The sequence below is a fragment of the Leptonotus elevatus genome, chromosome 16 (assembly GCF_054856555.1).
Source record: "Leptonotus elevatus isolate MCC_2025b chromosome 16, RoL_Lele_1.0, whole genome shotgun sequence".
Taxonomy (NCBI): domain Eukaryota; kingdom Metazoa; phylum Chordata; class Actinopteri; order Syngnathiformes; family Syngnathidae; genus Leptonotus; species Leptonotus elevatus.
In genome coordinates, this window is record NC_141254.1 from 15655814 (window position 1) to 15677256 (window position 21443).

Genomic DNA, 21443 nt, shown 5'->3' on the forward strand with positions numbered 1-21443 from the left:
TGCGGAGCTAAGTGTGTGTATTTAATGCTGTCACTGTGGAAGTGGGTGTGTGAGTTTTGTTTTATACCTGAAAGTTTACTTAAGGAATTTAGAAATACATGTGCAGTACACCTGACAGACACTCACTATGTGCAGCAGCAGCAGCAGCCTGTCACTCAAAAGCGAGGAAGCTTTTCTTTCTTGTTGATGGGTTTGAAAGAGTTCCCACAGCTTCCGCGTTCACCGAGCCTAGTAGGAGGATGAGTGTGGTAAGCCCGCAGACTTGCCACAATTAGCTCTCATTTAGAACCCCACATCCTGCAAAAGCACCCATTACTCCACCTCCTGCCGGATAACGCCACCCGTTCCCTACCTGGAAATGTTGGCATGGAACCACAACAGTTCTCAGAAAAGAAACGGACTAAAAACAAGTTGCTTCCTTGAGCTCTATGTGCAACTGCATGTGCTTTTTCTTACAGGGGAAGAATAATAAATAAGCCGCGCCCCCCACCCAACTATGCCACCCTCCCCAACGTGATAGTATCATTATCTATATTAGCCTGAAGTCGAGAGAGATAGAGATAGAGAGAGAGAGAGAGAGAGAGAGAGAGAGAGAGAGAGAGAGAGAGAGAGAGAGAGATCTTTACCAGTTCAAGCACCCTACCTAGCCCGCTAGCTTGCTAGCCTGTTAACCTGCTTCATCGAGCGTTTACCGCAAAACCACATAACCTAGCAGCTAATGGGCTAGCAGGCAGATATGTTGTTTGGAATGACGGTGCTCAGTAGGCTACATATGTAGTGAGAGAAGGCTGACTAATGGCAGAAAGTTTTAAGTGTGTCTTTGGTCTTCGGTTTTAGCCACTCGAAAAATACGGACAACTGAAATGGAATTTAACGCTATACAGCCCTCACTACTGCGGCTCCAGTTATGCTGCGTTTTTTTGTACTTATTTTGGTAATATTATTTGTCAAAAATTCAATACTGTTCTCAGTTTTTGCATACGATTTCAGAACTTACACAATACAACTCGCTGACACATTCGCCAAGCAAATTTGGACAACTCCAAACATCCAATTTTGTGGGAACAGTTTGGCGCTGGCCCTTTCCTCTTCCAACATGACTGTGCACCAATACACAAAGCAAGGTCCATGAAAACATGGATGACAGAGTCTGGTGTAGATGAACTTGACTGGTCTGTACAAAGACCTGATACAGCTTTGGGATGAATTAGGGCGGATAAATTATCACCTACTGTTTGAAATAATTAAAAAGAATCAGAATGTTGGCTCCTAATGGTTAAAAACACAACACAAGTCAACTGACAATGACTAATATTGTGAGCTGAGATGTTCATCTGTAATGTCCTGCAGTGAAGATTGCATCAGTCTTCCTCGCTGATGACTGAACGTGTTTATTCTAAAGGAGCTGTCCCGTGAAAAAAATGATTGCACCACTCATGTCACAATGCACTTACAACTGCCAGATCATAGCCGGTAGCCTGCTGTGCGGCATGCGGTATGTGAGTTTGACCTTTTGAGCATAGGATGGGACGCGCATGCATCATCGATACGCAATAGCTGCATGTTTATGAACGGGTCCACTAGAGTCATATCAAGGAAATAATGCAGCCTTATGAATGCTCGCCATGTGGTGTGGATCGACCCTGGGGCTGCATTACACAAGCCCAATCTGCACTGCAGAACTTTTCCCTGCTCATCACAAACACTCTGACAAAAGTGCCTGCATACACACCCCGAGTCAGCAGAGGGGCCGGGGGAGGGAGGCTGAGAGTGAGCGCAGGATGGAAAGGGAGGGGGGGGGGGTGATGGTGGGGATGAGGGAGAGAAGTGGCAAGGTGCCAGCGTAGAGGACAGGCAAAAGTTGTTAGATAGCCTGAGGGGCGAGTAGGAGGAGGAGTCAGCTGCTTTTGGGGGTCTCCAGTGGCGGCGTTTCCTCCCGTCTCTAATTGTCTCTCTAGCCGGCTGCTCCTGCGACGTGGCAGCCGCTGCAGTGAGAGTGCGGACTGGCAGATTCTCCTTGAATGAACCCTGACGGTGCAGCACGGTGAGAGTTGGCCGCCGAGACGCCGCGCTGTGGGCCTGAGAGGGAACACTGCCCGGCACAAGCAGGTAGGCATTGTTATCGCTTGAACTTGAGCTTACCGGTCAGTCATGTGTCTTTTTGGACACTTCGCAACTTTTACTCATAGATAATGTTTTATTACAATATTTACGACTTTAAAGTAGTTTACCTTGTCTTGGTTCCAGACTCTAAAGGAAATTTTCACAAGTCAGGCTTGGTTGGATCTTGCATGGACATGGAGGTCCATGGGATCTGGATTGATGCCCTGAGGCTGGGCCTTCCGCACGCAACCTTTAACCTGATCGTCACACTACTGCTTGGTAATGTCCATCTCAAAATTTCTCAACTGACCTTTGACCACATTAATGTGAACATACTTTTCCATTAAGATTCGATTTGCTTTGGTGACTGAACTCTGTTTAAATTTGACATTAACTGCTAAATTAAATTGAATGAATCAAGTTTTTAGGGAAGGATGTGGCCAGGACTGACTACGGCATTTAGAGAGCATCAAAAATCATTAAGCGTTAATGCACACGATGCCGTGATTTGTTGTTTCAATTAGATTTGCATTATGCATAGAGGCAGTTAATGCGATGGTACCTCTGGGTGCACTACACGTGTTAAAACACAGAGATGAAGTTCAGTAAACATTTGATAACTTTGAAATGTCTACAGTTGATACTTATGATACTGCGCTAACGGATTGTGTATGGGATATGTAATTGTCAGCACGCAGGAATATGAACACAGGAGAGGTGTTAGTAGCGCTACCCTTACTGTTACTATTTTTGCAAACTCACCATGCACCAAAGCAGAAGAGGAATTGAGATAGCGAGGGCGCGATGTGAAGGAATCAATAAGAGTCTCTCAACATATGACCTCCTTCACTCTCCCTGTTTGCTGCAATGATGCTTGACCTCATTTTGACCTTGGCGTTGAAATGAGCAAATCGAGAAACGTACACCACAAACGGCATCGAAAGTTTACGCGCACGGCTATTTTGGTTTCAGCATGTGTGTGGCTTTGTTTTTCTCTGCGTCATTGCACCTGAGACTTAGTTCTGCACAAAAGCTTTGTCAGCATGTAGTTTACACAATACGCACTAGATGGAAGCATTAAACACAAGTGGGGAAGGAAGGGACTGACATTACCATTTCCGGATTGAGGTCTACCTGCAATCAATGTAATTGAAATTTATTTCAATGGTGGAAAAATTGATTTTGTGTCCAGTATAAGTACATTTGTGAGTAAATTGAGAGGTTATCATTAATGTAGTGTTCCTAACCAAATGTATGACAAAAATGCAAATATAGACAAAACACATGCAAAATATGTGCTCTTAATATTTTTCAATGTATTTATAAAAGATCGAGTAACCTAACCCAACAACACAATACTTGAAGAAAAACAATAAAATAACCACAAACCTTTTTTCCCCCCCAGTGCAAATGACTATTCAAGGATAGCAGAAAACTGCTGAACAAGAAACTAACATTAAGTGCAAGAACTCATTTGCCCCCCCCCCACACACACAAAAATAGACACACTCAAAATGTTTATTTTATAAAGGTACTCTTTGTCCTGCATATTATTCTAAATTCGGCCAAAAAATTATTAGGTTACTCACGTTGGAGTATAGGGCTGAAAAAGGCCCCAGTGTGAGTGTAACTAAAACATCTGCCATCTAGGGGCGAATGATGATAGTACAACTTAATGTATGTTTATTCAAAAACAAAAACAAAAAAACAAAGAGTCAAATCGGTAAAATTTACCGAATTAACAATACTGAGCTCTCTCGGAAAATAAATAAATAATAATACTACAGTCAAACCCTGCATATTCGTGGATTTTTTTCTTTTTCTTTTCTTTCTTTTTTTGTCATGGTTTTTGCGATTTACCCTTTTCTCCCCAAATTCCGCTCGTTTTTCGTGGATAACGTATATTGAATCCTTATCAGCGTTTTTTTTTTTTTTTTAAGAATTTTGTTGTTAAAAAAAGTTACTTATTTATTTATAATTACTCACTTCAGAGTATGGTTGCAGACCACTATGGAGAGAAATGTGTGTCTTTATCTTCAATCAAACAAAAAAGGATTCGAAATATAAAAAAAACATGCACAAAAAAAAACGATTTGCAAAGAAAAAAATTGATTTGTAATTTAAAAAAAAACGTTTTGCAAACAAGACCAATATTTCCAAATCATGTTTTTCCCCCCATTTTTTGGGGGGCATGTTTTTTTTTGCGGGGGGGGGGGGGGGGGTTGTTCAAATCACTTTTTCTGTTTGATTGAAAATAAAGACACACATTTCTCTCCATAGGAAACACAGGTCTAATTCTAATGTGTTGCTTTACAGTTGTGAAGTCTGCTCAGACCTTGGAAATGTCTGTAGGCAAGATTCCGTTCCTGGAGGCTGTCAATGGCAGCACAGTCTTGCTGCCCTGCAAATATTCCAGCTGCATCGGCATTGAGAGCCTTTATTTTCGATGGCAGTTCAATGACAACGGCACCATGCAGACGGTAAGCCCTCTTTTTTTAATCATAATTTTTGTTCGCCTGCGTCGGTTTTGAAATGGCTGACGGTGTTCGTCTTTGCCATCAGGTGTGTGACGCAGTGATACCGTCAGACGGGGTGGTGCCAAAGGTGAAGATGTATAAAGATCGGTTCGATTTTGTGGGGATGAACCAGGACCACAACATTTCCATCTTGTTGTGGAACATTACTTTTGAGGATGCAGGCCAGTACACTTGCTTTGGTCGCAACCGCAAAGAATATGACAAGAACCACAGCGCTATCTACGAACTCATTGTAGTGAGCGAGTGTGAGTGTGTCACTCCTTTCTGGTAATGAAGATCAATGGAATGGATAGGATGCATTATGACTTGTTATCAAAATCATTATAAATGTTGTGTATCTTATAGAGAAAAAAAATAAAAATAATTAAAAAAAAGAAGAAAAAAAATAAATAGAAAAAAAATAAAAATAATTTAAAAAAAGAAGAAAAAATAAATAAATAGAAAAAAAATAAATGTTGTGTATAGGGCCAGTGACTTCTGTTTTTTTGCAGTGACCGTGGTGGACAACACGCTGACGATCATCATAGCTTCTGCCGTGGGCGGAGCTATTGGGCTGCTCATGGGCTTCATGCTGCTGAAGAACTTCACTCTCTTTGTTCTTTCCAAGCTTGAGGAGAAAAAGTGAGTTGTTTGTTTTTTGTTGTTGTTGCGTAGCAGTCACTTTTTTTTTTCCTGACATGACTGACAACTTGAGATGTTGTTGATGTGTGTTCTTCTCCTTTTTCCTTCTTCCGATCCCCCCGGGGCAGTAAGGAGTGCCTTGTAACGTCATCAGGGATTGACAACACAGAAAATGGCCTCTCAGGATCTAAAGTGGATTCAAAACCCAAACCTACAAAACAGAAATGAGGAATCGCATGCATTTTAATTCAACCTTAGGAGTGCTTTTATGTATAGGCCATCATTGCAGAATTGTACTATACAGGCACGATATGTTTGGCGGGGGAAAAAATGTGCCTTGCCTGGCTTTGATTTTCAAATGTACATGCAATGCACAGAATATAAGATTTTAGATGCTTTTGTCAAACGTGCACAGTTTTACACATATAAGATACAACCAAAGACACCGAAGTTAAATTTTTAGACCTCCTATATTTCAATTAGTACTCAGCATTTTTCCATCAAAACAAAAGCGCTCGTTTTTCTTTTCCAAGCACTTAATATGCTAAACATGGCTTTACTAATCATCAGTCAAGTCATATTTGTTTACACGGCAAGTCATTATGATTCAAATATGAATGGTACTACAAAATGATTTTTTTTTATTTTGCAAGAGAAAAAAATGTCAAGTTAAATCTTTGGTAATTGCAGTTTTGCACAGTAATTTTACTTGAATGTGACATTCAAAATGTACCTTGTAAAAAAAAAAATAGTAGTCCCCCTCTGCTTGTTTCTATGTTTGATATAATTACATTTAAGTTGATCTGAAAGTGTGGACACACTACTTGCAAATGTTACAAAAATAGGGATTATATCATACGCTTCTCTTGAACTAGACGATCCTCCCAAGTACCCTTGTGAATGTCTTACCAGTGTTGCTGCTTTTATGAAAAATAACTAATGCAATTCATGCATGTGACATGAGTCAGCATTTAGAACGCCTCAAAAAACAACAACAACAAAAGTATATGAGGGGTTATATATTCTATTACAACGAAAGTAATAATAGCTTAAGCTTTGGGAGGTCAAGTCATAAAAGCTAATATACAGCAAAATCATATTCCATATGGCCATGCATTGTGTCCATAATGTGTCCTACCTGCTGTATTATTCCATGCTGATGTTAGTTTTTCAGGAGGTATTTAAAAAAAAATCAGCAAAAAAAGATGCCTTGTCCTGAGAATTTAGATGAACCTCCATGACCATGTGACTTGGTCTCACATTGCACGCTGGGTAGTGTAGTGTTCTGCGGATTGATTGTGCCGAGCAAGGATAATCACCAAATCATCAAATGAGCAACACATCAGGAAATCAACGTACACCTGTTACGGTGTGTTTTGTATGTATAAAATTGCACCTTGAAAAGTTTACCTCTGGCGTGTGGGTGAAATGCTCAAGTGAATGACCACACCTGCAACAGGTGTTACATCAATGTGCTGTAGTGGGATTTCTTCTGTTAATACTAATTGTACTGTGCCTCCATAAGCAATACTATAATAAAGGATGGGCGTCCTTGCAGGTTAGCCATCATATTGGTTCAAATGAAACACTTGTTAGGCTTTTCAATTTGAACACTTGAAAGAGGCTGGATTGATATCGCAAAAAAAGGTATACAATGACTTGATAATCACCGCTCAGGTTTGAGAGAGCTGCAGGTACACCAAAATTCAGTTCAATGGGTCGAGATACACAATACTATTTGAGGTTTAAAATTGAGAAACTGAAATAATTTAATTTCATGGAAATTATCCCAGGTTACTGATTCCCAATTATATGACTCATGTTGTGATGCACCTCTGAATTCTTTACTCTTTAGAGTCAACTAAATTAATGTTTTCCTCCTTGGAAACACAAGGAGATCATTTTGGAAGATAAATTAACTCATTCAATGCCATTGACGGCTATAGACGTCAAAAATTCATTTGAACTATTTCTATTTAAAAAAAAATTCTACTTTTGTTAACAAGAGTATGAAAACCCTGATTTTTTTTTTAGAACAGTTATAAAATTTGTGATTAATCGTGAGTTAACTATTGAAGTCATCCAATTAATTACAATATAAAAATGTAACCTCCTGATGTGATAAAAAAATTTTTTATTAAAAATTAAGTAATTAATTGCCTTAATTATATCTGTTCTAAATGTACAATAAAAAAATTATAGATTTTCATACTCTTGTTAACAAAAGTGGATTTTTTTTAAAAATATAAATAGTTCAAATAAATTGTTTACGTCTATAGCCGTCAATGGCAGTGAATGAGTTAAGATACATTTGGGTGAAGATTTTGTTGTTGTTGTTAAATTGTATTTATTGAAGTTTGTTGTGTATATTCTGATGGCGAGGAAAGTAGAACGATCGTCGATCACCAGTTCTATGCAAATGAAAAACAAGTGCATGCTCTGACGGTAAAAAAAAACAACAACTGGAAATGAACAATGATCCTCTGAGTCACTGTGATTATATTGCAAGCAATACAATTGAATATGTACTGGGTCAGGATGTTGTGATGGGCTACAGGGAGAATAGAGAACATCCGGAAAGGACCATCTTGTGGGTTTGGACCCATGTTCTTGATCAGAATCTGCAGTCTGCAGACTTAACCAAGTCATTCTCCATCGCTGCACGCTAATAATACTCAGCTAAGAGGCTCTGGTTTGCTCTCAGATGATGTCCCTGCCTTTAGAAGTTCTCCCTGTATATCAGCTATTGACCTGTTTATTACTGGAACAACAAAATAAAGTTTGGAAGCAAACGTTTGTCTTACTCATTTTGTCAGCACAACCTCAGAAATAGTAAGTTCTCAAAGTACCACAATACTGGCCAACATTAACATACAGCAACATAGGAGGTCTAAATGTCTTGGTAAAAACTAATAAAGGGGTTTTACACCCCTCCAAACCAATACAATTATTGCAAGCCAATGTAACATGATGCACTCTTTGATCATTAACTTTGTTTTTTGGAAATACATTTGTGCATTTATTTAAATAATGACTCAATTTAAAATGTATTGCACATAAGATAAATACATTCAAAACAAACGTGTAAATGTACTGTAGTCTACTTTAAAGTTCAGTACAACTCAACTATAATTAAAAAAAGTACTGTAGTTTAAAAGTAAAACAATATTTTTAATCGTTAGCAGGTTGTAAGCATAGCTACACGTTTGATTCTATTTTTAAATTTTTAATTTTATTGCCTGTTGTATTTTATTTTATTTAAATCAGTGATTATTTCGAAAACCCCTTGGAGGGAGCCAACACACCACTAGGGGAACTAAAGGGACATTCTGAGAAGTCGCATCTTTTAAACAAAAGGGCACAACATAAAACACTAACAACAGAATAAACATAACAGTGAGAAAAGAAAATCAAACATGTTATACAAAAGTTTTCACCAACATTTATTTAGCCAAGACATTACAAAAATCAGACCACACACACCATCGAAGAAGATACTATAAAATCTGGGCATGTTTATCTGAACACAACATTTTGACTCTCTTTAATCAACGGCAAAAAGTGAATTCGCAGGTTAATTGTAACTTCTGCCATCCAGTGGAAGAACATTGAATTGTTCTGCCTGTCACCGTACTATACGTCTCTGTCATGAACAAAGATAAATAATTAGTATGATAATAAGTCAATAATCATTTTCATGAAAATTTGTATTATCTTCCCTCTCACCTCTAATAACAGTGATTGGGAATCACTGCAAATGAAATATACAACAGGTAAAACGAAAACCCCCTTGACACGGCTAGCATTTGGTATAGTCCAATTACCTTAACTTCTTCTTTCTATTTTTTTTGTAATCATCTGTGTTGTCAGTTTAAATAGTATACTAGTGTGTCGACTTCACCTGATATTTCCTTGAGATGACAGCAGCACTCAACTACTGGTAAGAAAATAAGTTTATGTTAACTTTATATATCTACACTACAAGAGTGAACTAAATTGTATGAACTGGAAAAAAATGTTGGCGGTTGGTGGAAGGTTGGCATAATTAGCACTGTGTGGAATATAAAGAAACTGAATGGACTTTTTTTGAATGAGAGAAATAATAGCTAATGGAACTTTTACTAGCCTAGCATAGCTTGTGAACATAACTCGGTGTTTCTTATTCATCTTACTAATCACACACCACTCTCACACTTAATGTTGCATCGTCGTTATCATTTAGTTTGTTCAATATTCTCAATTTCGCACTAATCCAAACCAAGTACATACAGTAGCATAGGTTGTTTTATTGCTGTTGTGTACACAGTTGACAGGGTGCATTTTCACATACAACCAGCAGAGGCCAGCAGTGTTTTAAATTTGGACACACAATCTCCTGCTATCAACTGGGTGCAGAATGGTTTTAGTTTCCCAATCTTTATTGAGCCAACGTGGCACATGTTTTATGTATACATTTCACGGCACATTACCAAACTGCAATGTCAAATAAATATACACACTCAAATGAAGATAATCTCGTCTCATTACTCACGAAATTACTTAATCTGGGTGAAACCTGACCCCGTTGAACATGATTTTTTTTGTTGTTGTTATGAATGGCAACAGTTGAACACGAGTGAAAGTTCTGCCATCTAGTGGAAGAGTATTTAGTGTCCTGTCTGTCATTTTAAATCGCTGGCACAGATAGAACAAAGATACTGAACATCATGCATTAGTTTTAGCGAGTAAATGGGAGCTATATTTACCTAACACAATGGTCAAAACATTATAGTTTTACCAGAGGGTGCTAACTTTCAGTGTGAAAATTGTCAAGCCATCGTTTTAATTTGTCTAAAAAATGGATGGTTGGATAAAAAAAAAAAAAAGTGACCCACAAAATAACTTTGCAACAAACATGCACTTTCTTCAATAACATCGAAGAAAGTTATTGTTTTTTGTACACTACTACTACTACAGTGTAATTATTATTATTTTTTAAAACACATTTTACTTTCAATATTCAATGAGCTCGGTGTGATGTATCCCCGCATTGCAATTTATGAAGGTACAGTGGACACGTTCAGGTTTGATGTTTAAATGTTAAATGTAATTAACAATTCTTAAACAAAAATACTACCGTTTTATTTTACCTGCTGTTATTTTATTTTATTTTATTATTATTATTATTTTTTATTTATTTATTGCCCCGTGCACACAGCTGCGCTCTCCATCCTCACCACTTTCTCCCCAAGGATTGGAGAGAAAAACAATTTGGTGTCATGTAATGGAAGTCCAAATCGTTGAATTGTTAAAAAAAAATAGATATATAAAAAAGAGAGATTATGTTAGTCCCGCGGCAACGCTTCTGTTCCAACGTGTAGCGCGTCGATCTCGTCTTGGTCCACATATTGCGCAAAGAAACAGGGGCCATCCTACCCTCACAGGTGGGCACCAAACGATCCAGCTCACAACTTTTGGGGCATTGATGGACCAAGAGACCACGGTCAGGCCCGCATATGAACCCCCTCGACCAGACCCGGTCTGTGGAGGATGGTGGATGTTGGATTTGTTCTCGCGCTAGTCCCGCGAAGAGAGGAGGGACTTGGGCGGGGCTGATGCTCTTCTCCTTTCCCAACCATTCTTAGTGGGGCGGCAGGGCTGGAGAGACCTCCGGGGAGCATAGTCGCCAGTCCAGCACGGAGACCCACCTGGCCCCCCCAAAAAAAGAAGAAGAAAAAAAGGGGGGTGACGCACCTCACGCTCGCCAGGATTGCAAACATCTCCCAAAAAATATACCTGCTATTTATGGCATGTGGCTTGTAACTTTACTCCTGCTGTACTCTCTCCAAGAAGGTAAGACAAATGCAATATTGCCATTTCCATCCCATAGAGTGAGTGTGATAGTTTCTAAGTTGATTTAACGGCGAGCATCAATCGAAAGTGTTGTTAATGCATTAATTCCCGACGAGAGCCGAGGCTTGCGCTTTGGCGCGTCGTCTAATTAAGGGGATAAACATGATTTTAAAAAACAACAACCCAAATGTAAAGGACAGCTCAAAATGTGCATTTTTGGTAGAAAGTGATGATGAAAAGTGTGTTTTTGTGCGAGCTGTGTGCTTTCGAGCTCGGGCCCCATGGCGCCTGGATTGTTTTTCGCATTACCAGTAAGGATATGAATATGTAAAATGGCTGAATGGAGAGAATGAGGTGCAAATACAGCTAGAGGTGGAAAACATGCAAATCATGCAAATATTTCAATCGACCCTGTCTATCGCAACGATTTCACTCCAAATCTGGCCCTCTGTAAAGTTTTCATAAAGCACGCATGTGGATTGTCATGATTATTTTCCACTCATTGTGCATATTTTGCTAATTGCAGCTGTTTTGATCAGGCCTCGTGTCCAGTCGCTCCTCCACGAAACCAGTGATTTCCATCAGGGTTTTTTCGACTGATTAATTATTTTTTTTGTAATTAGTGCCAATTTGTCGCTATTAGTAATTTGATGTGAACAAAAGGCATTTCCCTGACAACGGCTCTTTTGGCTAAAGCGGGATAAAGCCGCATAAAGGCCCTAATTGGTGCAATTAGCCCTTGGATGTTACAACGTTGAAATTGATTTATAAACGCAAAGGACGACATGCAGATTTTTTTCTTCTCTTCTCTAAATCCTGACCCTGCTTCCAAGTTGATCCTTTGCTATTAAAGTGCTTTATAATCTGGACACATCTGCATTGAAAATTGCAGAAATGAAGCGCCATCTCCATCTCACATCCGGGCCTTTGTATAACGAATATGTGACATTTAAAAAATAAATAAAAATAAAATGTGAAATATGTCTGCTTTCTAAACAAACAAAAAAAACATGTTTTTTTCTTCTTCTTGTAGCTTGATTACCAGTAATTGTAATTAGTCATTTCCTGCCTCATGATTTTTAATTCTAATTTTTAAAGCCACGATATCACATATCCTCTTTATTTATTTATCAACTTGAAGGAGGAATTAATGAAGTCCACGGTTTTCCCTCGTGTATGTGAATTTACGCAAATGAGGGCGTCCACAGGCAGGCAGGGGAGGTGGGCCAGATTGCAGACTTGCCCGGTCATGTTCCTCACTAATGGCGCACCTGGACCCCCAGACGGGTTCGCGCGCCTGCCGGTGCGTGCGCCAATGTCGGGCACGTGCGTGCGTGTGTGTCGCGTGCGCAATGGCGCGCATGCAGAGAACGGGGACACCCTTGTTTTGCTGGTTGTAAACATTTTCCCAACGCATCTCATGCTTAAACTGAAAAGCAAGTTTATTTGTCACTTTTTTTTTTTTTTTTTTTTGCATGTTGAGATGCGTTCAAGTGCAAAAATGTGAGGAGCAAAAAAAAGGTACTAGTGTAATTTACGTGAATTGGTTAAAAGAGATAGTCCATTAAATAAATGTTCAACAAATTTGAAATATTCTATCAAACTTGCAAGCTTTTATTTCCGTGTCTAATTGGTATCCGTATAATTACATTTTCTAAGCTCGGAACGAATCGGAGCCTCTTTGACGTATAGCGGCCTGCTACGTGTGGGCCTTCCTTTTGAGGCTCTTATTAAAACGCGAGTCGTTCCAAATAAAACGAAAATGTGAATTTGAAGCTGGCCAAGCAATAAGGTGATCCTTCACCCTGGCACATTCGCGTGTCCCCCATATGCAGCTCAACCTCCACAAATAGAAATATGCTAAATTCTCCCTCCCTCCCCGCAGTCCAATTCCCAGTGCTGTCTTTGCAAGGCTGCACAATTAAAGCTGCAATGTGAGCAGTAGGCACCGCTCAATGACAGAGCTATGTGGGCTCCACTGGGTGACATTATTAAGGCAGCGTTCCATTTCCACAATTCAAATCTGAATAAATATCTATTTATATAAAAATGAATGCATGTGGACCATCTGGCTGTACATAACAATTTTAGATAGACAACTTTGTGCCCACAGTTACATCTTCATCATTATATAAATCCGGTTCATCACAAATTCTCAGTTTTACTGTAAACACACCTGTCAGTTGGCCTTCCAGCCCCAACCCAATTTAATAGCTGCACTTTATCTCAACCTTTCTGCAAAGTTGAGATGTGAAAGACTGTCACTGCAGGCATTCGTGCTCAGTCCATTATTAATCACATTTCCAAGTCAAATCAACTGTTGATGGCAACTTGTCTTTTCAACTATAGTGGGACGGAGGCAAAACTCAAATTACACCTCGGTGGTCGAGCCCCACATTTTTGGGGTAGATGCAATTCGGCAAATGTCAAATCAGTGAAGCAAGTGGTTGTTTTTGTTCATCTCCCTCTCCATCGCTCCCTCCCGCCATCGTTTCCTCCTCTCGCAAGCAACTCCCCTCCCTCTCTTTCCCTCATCACTAGGCAGAATTAAAGGCTGGGGGGAGGGGCCGTTTATGCAGACTGTGCTGGGACTTGTGATCCACAGATTTGATATTCACATTAGGAGAGAAACTGGCTGCTTTGATGTGAGGGGGAGCAGGTCCCAGGGGACTGCTGAAGTAGCACACTTTTTTTTCTTTTCTTTTTTTTTTTACTGACACAGCACTGGCCGGGGGTGGCTTGGTGGGGGGGCGTAGCAGATTGTTGGGACAGGGTGTGCCAATAGACAGTAGGTGGGAACTGCGATATCCCTCCGTTGATTAGATGTAACCCCAACCACATCCCCCTCCTACTTCTCCTCCCACCCTCCACCTACTTACACGAGGAGACCCCTGAGGATTATGTACAAGCTTACACCTACCTTTATCTCATGACATCCCCCCCAATATTCAATTTACACCCTTCTGACAGAGTCTCCGTACTTTGCCCTGCTCTGCTTCAGTTTTCCACACATTTGCACCCCACGTGTCCAAACTCCAGAAGTTATGCTTTTTTTTCTTTTTGGGATTTTTGAAATTGGTGTAAAAAAATTCCAGTTCACAGAGACTTGTAAAAGCAACTAAAATGCTGTATACTGTGAATGCCAAGCAAGTAATTGGTGATGATATCATAATGTATAGCATTTTACCTTAAAAATGCATGAAATAAATGTATTTTTTTTCTATTCTTCTAATTTCTCATTTCTAGTTCCTGATCGTAAAACAGCCACAAGAAGGATGTCGCAAGTACTGGTATCGGTACTCGCCCATTCATAATTTTAATACACCTCGGTTTATATGTAAATTAATGATGGCCATAAGAGTCGACTAATTTATTACCAGTAACTGCTAATTGCAGGTCCCATGTCATCACAATTTTTAAACTGATTTATGTACAGCGTAAAGTATGCCGAAATAAATCTGTGGCGTGTACTCTAAAAACAGTTGGGTCACAAATAACGCAGATTGGGTCAAAAAGGGACCAACACAACTTTTTGGGATATTTATTTAACCCAAAAACTTGATACACAACCAACACAGATGACTTACTTGACCCTTCCCCCATTTTTTTTCCAACACAAAAAAATTGGTTGTTTTGTGATTTAAGCATTTGACCCAAGTTTTTGGGTTAAATAAATAACCCATAGGCACATTACATTTACAAAGATATACAATGTGTGACTAATCGTGAGTTAACTAGTGAAGTTATGTGAATACTTACAATTTAAAAAAAAATAATTGCCCCTAATTTAAAAAAGAAGTAGAAAAGATTATTAAAAATTTGGGGCATCAGACAATTACATTTTTTTAATTGTAATTATCGCATGACTTCAGTAGTTAACTCGCGATTAATCACAAATTTCATATCTGTTCTAAATGTACAATAAAAAAAAAAATCTAGGTTTTCATACTCTTGTTAACAAAAGTAGAAAAAAACTAATAGAAATTGTTCAAATTAATTATTTTATGTCTATAGCCGTCAATGGCAGTGAATGAGTCAAGACGCCCTCATATTGGGAACTAGCCAATCAGAAGAAAGCTCCACATTAAATCAAGGAGACACAATCACAGCAAATAGCTTATTTACATATTACATATTCATGAGAAATCCAACTGTATCATGTGAAAGGTAATTCTGAAAAAAAAAAGTTGGCGCTGGGGAACTTTAAGATCGAGAAGATTAGTTGGCATTGATTGTCGATTGGAGCAAAATAAAATGCGCTACATGGCTCCAACTCGAGGCACCGTTGATTCAGTGTCAAGTAGTTTGGCGTCAAACTGCATGACAAGAAAACACCTCAATCTGGTTGAGTTGTGCCTCCTCCCCCCTCTTTGTCATCCCCGTCACCAAATCTAATAAAGAATGCTGTCAAATTGATCACTGATGTAGATGGATGGAGATAATGGAGGAACATGCATTATTGCACCCCTTGTTGGGCACGGGGGTGCGAAGACGCATGTATGTTGAAACATTGTTGGCTCTGGGGTTTGTTTACCACCTCTTCCCATTACGGCTGTGTGAGCGTTGAGTGTGCGCGCACACTCCTGTGCACACTCGCGTCCTAGTGAGGCGTAGATCAGCTGCATTATGCATGATGAAACCTTGCATAGGTTATGACTTCTACCTCTACGACATACATATTCATGCGGCGCTCTGGCAGTATGTATAAAAAAAAAATTGTGGCTGCAGGTCTGACAGCCCATGCAGTACTTTAGGTACCGTGCTCCATCCCGGACTGGGCTTGAATAAGCATGGAATTGTCAGTGTTTTCGCATGTTGTCTTTCTCTTGTTTGTTTGTTTGTGAGATGAGTGACACAAAAAAATATTCAAAACTTTGTAGAGGAGGGGTGAGACATAGGCCAATGAAAGACCCCATTATATCTGGTCTTATCCATAGTTATTTTTTCTTTTGTGCAGGAAAGGCAGAGGTAAAGATCTAGATTCTGAAGGGGGGGGGTCTGATTTATACAGGTCCTGGACAGTTTGATATTGATTAACACTAAAAGGTCTACATATTTGGGTTGCAAGATACTGGTAAAAACATGCAATATGCAATATAGTTTTTAAATATAGTGACTTCTTCTTATAATTAGGATCTGTAACTGTAATCTGTAATTCAATTTTATTTGTGGTGCATGACTTCGGCATGGTGGATGAGTGGTTATGACAGTTCTCAAATTGGAAGTTTGAATCCAAGTTTTTTCTTTTTCCAGGCTCCCACTATGCTCCTCTTTTGGAGCTCGAGCCTTGTCGTTTTTTTCCCTCCCCCCTCCCTAGCATCTTCCTAATAACATAAGGTTCCATTCATTTCGAATGTAACCCGCCTCTTGTCCGAAGTCAGCTGTCTCCTGGTATACCAGTAATTAATATCGGCAAAAGTCCAAATGCATTTTTATGCCTGAAGTAGAAAAGGAAACATTGTTTTAATGGCATATTGCTAAGGGACCATTGATTTGTGTTTACATGATATAATACTAAAATGCTCCACACAAGCTTTTGTGCATTCACAGAGAACATCAGGCAGCACTGGCATCTTCATTGTGTTTGAAGTGAACTCACACCAGCACTGTTGACCTGTGTTCATGTCAGGTCAAAGGTCATTGACACTTGTTATCCCATACTGTTTAAATGTTCAACTAAATGACCGTTTACACTTTCACATTGTGTCGATGCCTTAACTGTTGTTTCCCCACCAAGCCAATTAAATATTCTGTATACTTGTTTACATCTGAGTTTTTGCACTGTGCAGATATCTGAGACATTTTGGCAAAATGTGCATGTTCGTGACTATCAGGATCTAAATTTAGATTTTCCCCTTGACTACTGCTATCTTTCATGTGGATGCCGCTACTGCGTTTTTTTTCTGGTTGTTGTTTTTATCCGCACATGGTTTTCAAGTGCCAGTGCCACCATGACAACACACCGTCTTCTCCCAGTGTGACGGAACTACTTTTGGATTGTTTGTTCTTGAGTGTAGTATGTGGTGCATGTGGTGAATGCGTGTTTACGTCGCCTGATTTTGACAGACTGAGTGGCGGGAGTTTGCTCTCATCCCGTTTCTGTTCCACTTCCTGCTCTATCAGTCCCCAGTGCTCCCTATCCTCGTGTGCCCAGGCCCCCGGCCAGATAATCCACCACCAGAGCCCACTCCTCCCCCCCCCCCCCCCAAGCTCTCAGGGTGACCCCCGCACTCCTCTACGCTAGTCCTCCTGTCCCCCCATTGGGAGATTATAGATATTGCAATCTTTAATATGGCTTTATGCTCAGGGGCCATTATCAGTAATCTGCAGTGGGGAGGGAGTCTGACCTGGATTTTTCAGATCACCACTGGACTGTCAGTCACATTTCATATACCATCTGTAACATTCTGCACGGTTTTATCAATCTCAAGCTTAGGGGCACTCTTACTCCTTGTAAGTGCACTCGCACTTTTAATATTGGTTGTTGGAAAAGTTAGCTCTTGGTAGTAACGTAGTGACAGTGTTGATCTACAAGCATCACTTGTGTTGAGCAGGTGTTTAACCCATTTTGTTATAGTACATCCATTTTTAGCTTTCATGGAGTTATTTGGGTTAAATCATAACCCAGCGGACGTTTTTACGGCAACTACCTTCAACTTTTATGTTCCTCACATTAATCTCGTACAGACAGACTTTTATGTATCCGGAATAGATGAAAGGGTCTGGTGTAAAAGCACTGTTAGACTATATTAACTACACTATACTGTAAGAATATAGTGATTTTTATTGTTACATACAAAATAAGCCGTAGTGTTGGATTGTTTGCTAACGGTATGGATTTAAAAAAAGAAAAAACACACATTTGTGACCAGAAAAAGAGGCGTGGTTTGAATAAGGTAAAACTATTTTAAAGAATCCTATAAAGTTACCATAAAAATAGGAAAAACACATAGAAGAAAAATCATGTCCATCCTCCTTGTTCTTTCTTATCCTTACTATGATGACCCCAAAATTTCGAGACTTCTCATCCCCTTCCTCCATCTTCCGTCTCACTCTTCTTTCTCTGTATGTGTTTAATCTGAGTGCCAATGAGGAGTAGTCGTGTATGTCTGTGTCTGTGTGCGTGCATTTGTGTGTGTGTTAAATATGTAAGGAGATTAAAAAGACTTAAATCTGCGTCTGGCATAGAAATTCCAATCACATAACCTTTCATCAGTGTTCACTCGCTTTCTCTTTGTTTGTGTATGCGTACAACTGTATAGAGGTAGCCGGCTCCTCCCCCTGCCTATCTACCTTATTCACCACAGGCTTTAGCCCAAATCCCTGGCTTTCTGCATCACATGACTGATGTTTGCAGCTGGATAGTTGACGTACATTTATTATGATTATTTTGCGATACATTTGAAGGACTTTCCCGACTTTTGGCTCATTCAGTGCCATTGACGGCTATAGACGTCAAAAATCAATTTGAATTGGGATGGCAGGGACTGAGCTAAATGTGGCCTGATGTTGTGTTTTCTGTTTGCCCCCTTCAGTACACAGTGAGGATGTGGGCTCTACCAGGCTGTACTTTGTGAATGCCTCCCTGCAGAGGGTAACCTACTCCAGCTCCGTGGGGGTGTCCCTACCCTGTCCAGCAGGGGGCACCCCCAGTGCCATTCTGCGCTGGTACCTGGCCACTGGCGACGACATCTACGACGTGCCCCACATCCGTCACGTGTACGCCAACGGCACCTTGCAACTGTACCCCTTCTCGCCCTCTGCCTACAACAGCTACATCCATGACAACGACTACTTCTGCACTGCCGAGAACCAGGCGGGCAAGATCCGCAGCCCCAACATCCGCATCAAAGCTGGTGAGTTGGGTGGTTGAGGTGTTGGGGGGGAAGGGGGGGGGTGTTGAGTCATAAAACAAAGTATTTGAGAATCTGCATGATGGAGGAGAAAAAGCACCCCGAAGGTCAAAATGAGACTCTGCATGATGAGTAGAGCGGGATGTGACTGGCAGCTGAAAAAAGACCAGCTCACACACTTGATCACCTTCCCTAAAAATAGTCTGAACCCGAATGCAGGTTGGCCTAGAACATAATAAACAGAGCACACCTATTTGACTGAACCTCATCACATTACAGTGATAAAACCCGCCAGTGGCTTAAAAGCCAAAACACAACACACCCTGGGGCACATAACATTTAAATACCACCTCAAATGTGTTTCTTCAGTGATCAAATTAGATTAGAATAAAAGTGACATAACAGACTTGAGACAGTGTACCGTCAATGTATTTGCAAAAATAGCTGTTTTGTTTTTGGTATTTGCAAGAGAGAGTTATTGCAGGTTGCAGAGTGATTCAATGAGGAGAGATGTCTATTTTTGGCAAATCTGACCAGAAGCTGCTTCTGTGCTGTCATTTAGTCCCTCTTCTATCCTTCCTCTCTGCCCAAGTTCTCCAAACTACCCTCCCGTGTCAGACTAAATATAGCCACAGCACACTTCTTTAATTATCTCTTATTAACAACCCTAATTGGTGCTTTTCATTGATTAGAATGTGTGATGCTGCTTTAATAAGCCAGACCTCACCTCTTGTAAAATCACACATTTGGTGGTTGCAGTCCTCTGGCCATTTGCGAAGAAGAGACTGAAATTTCTAAACAAATAGTAACCTCAAATCACCGCTGGAGTAAATCTGGATGATATAGTAGTTGCGCTGCGTCTGTTCTCCGCGGTTCATTCAGGCCAGTCGGTTCCACCCCCTTCCCTCCTGTCATCAACATCTGCTTTCATATTCTGCCTCCCAACACCAACCAGAACTAATACTCATATTCATTCTAATACTAATACTAGCGCCAAGTTGCGGATTTGAGCCAGGACCCTGAGCTGCATGCCAGCCGGGTGTTGCCTTCATTCCTACATGACCCAAAAGCCTGGCTGCAGGAGACAAGGGATTAGCGTGAACCAAACATCCTGTAGCCAGCGGCCTCCATTGGGCCCGGGCAGCTCTTGAACAGGTTGCAGAGGAGGTTGATATTTTTGGGAAGCAGGGGGCTCATACTTGGTAATTCATAAAAAAAAATGTCCTCCTCACAACAAGTGATTGTGACTATTCCAACGTAAAATATTGCAACCGCAGTTCCTTAGCAACCTTTTGACAGCTCCTAGCTTTTTATCCGATTTCGCTAATGAACCCTTGCTCATTCAACATATTGCGGTGGGTTGGGGTGGAAAGACAGCTTGTAAAAAGGAACACTGACTTTTTTTCCCCTTAGAAAGTTCTGAACAAAAACGATTATTTATTCATCATGATAGCATGCCATTGCTAAAAAAAAAAATAACATCCAGTGATTATCTTGTCTAATGCAAGATAGCTCTAATAATGTAGAGTGCAGACGCAGGATTAGACCCGTTCAAACAAAGCTCAAGAACAGGCAAATAAACTCCACTGAATATATACAGCATGCTATGGTAATTGATGAAAGAGCTCTGGGTGTTTGCAGGGTGTTTTTAATGATGTAAACACAAGTAGATCATTATTTTAGTTTTTGGAGCAGGATAAATATTTGGCTGCCATATTATTGAAATGCTCAGTGGTGTGATGACAAGGCATCTATCGATAGCTAGCTTTCTAGGTATGTATCTACCTAGGTGGCTAGCTAGCTAGCTTCTGTATGTATCTACCTCGGTGGCTAACTGGCTAGTTTGTATCTGTCTAGCTAATTTCTTTATGGGCTAGCTGTATTCTGCATTTAGTTTGTGTTATGTTTCTTTTAACTTTACAGTCACTCTATCAATAGAGCATCGCTCTGTTTATATTGACATCATTTGAGGTAACCCTCATATTGTGTGAATCTATTTGTGTGCGTGTAGTTTTCAGGGAGCCCTACACTGTGCGGGTGGCGGACCAGCGCTCAATGCGGGGCAACGTAGCTGTGTTCAAGTGCCTCATCCCCACAGCCGTGCAGGAGTATGTCAGCGTCGTATCCTGGGAGAGAGACACGGTCTCTATCGTCCCAGGTAAGACATCTTTTCTTTTTCTTTTTTTAACCAGGCTGATCTGCTGGCGGATGTTTTGTATGTCATTTTTTGGATTTGGGATGAATTTTATCTAGTTGTGTTTGTGCATGACAGTTGACGTATGTTGACTTTTGTGTCTTCTGTCTGCTCACTGTTCTGGATCACTGATCTGGCTCTCCACTTCCTTCCAGCTTAAACCCCTCCCTTACTCAGCCTCATTTTTGCCCTTCTTTGGGGAGACATTTCCTTTTCTCAGTTATCGCTACGTGTACATCTCATTACATATGATACAAATGTCAAATCCTGACGTGAACTATAATTGACAGTTGCGAGTTGTAA

The 21443-nt window shown here is 40.2% G+C and overlaps 2 protein-coding genes across 3 annotated transcripts in view; both read left to right on the plus strand.

Annotated features, from left to right (window-relative positions):
• Positions 1 to 1836: 1836 nt before the first annotated feature.
• On the plus strand, positions 1837 to 8043 carry scn4bb (sodium channel, voltage-gated, type IV, beta b). Its single transcript, XM_086098726.1, has 6 exons — positions 1837 to 2109; positions 2248 to 2382; positions 4420 to 4583; positions 4666 to 4885; positions 5132 to 5261; positions 5390 to 8043. The coding sequence occupies exons 2-6, from the start codon at positions 2292 to 2294 to the stop codon at positions 5487 to 5489; spliced, it is 705 nt and encodes a 234-aa protein (XP_085954852.1). The 5' UTR covers positions 1837 to 2109; positions 2248 to 2291; the 3' UTR covers positions 5490 to 8043.
• Positions 8044 to 10716: 2673 nt separating this feature from the next.
• LOC147160956 (cell adhesion molecule DSCAML1-like) overlaps positions 10717 to 21443 on the plus strand; it is a 52929-nt gene continuing 42202 nt past the window's right edge. For both annotated transcript variants that reach the window (XM_086098551.1, XM_086098552.1), the window contains exons 1-3: positions 10717 to 11093; positions 18629 to 18949; positions 20958 to 21104. In XM_086098551.1, the coding sequence (XP_085954677.1) occupies positions 11051 to 11093; positions 18629 to 18949; positions 20958 to 21104 (511 nt within the window). In that variant the 5' untranslated portion in view covers positions 10717 to 11050. The remainder of the gene's footprint in view (positions 11094 to 18628; positions 18950 to 20957; positions 21105 to 21443) is intronic.

Bases quoted from the DNA above. Each gene is read 5' to 3' on its own strand.
- scn4bb (XM_086098726.1), top strand. From the start codon at position 2,292: ATGGACATGGAGGTCCATGGGATCTGGATTGATGCCCTGAGGCTGGGC. The intron at 4,584-4,665 runs GTAAGCCCTCTT...CTTTGCCATCAG, and splicing joins ACAACGGCACCATGCAGACG to GTGTGTGACGCAGTGATACC. The intron at 4,886-5,131 runs GTGAGTGTGTCA...GTTTTTTTGCAG, and splicing joins ACTCATTGTAGTGAGCGAGT to TGACCGTGGTGGACAACACG.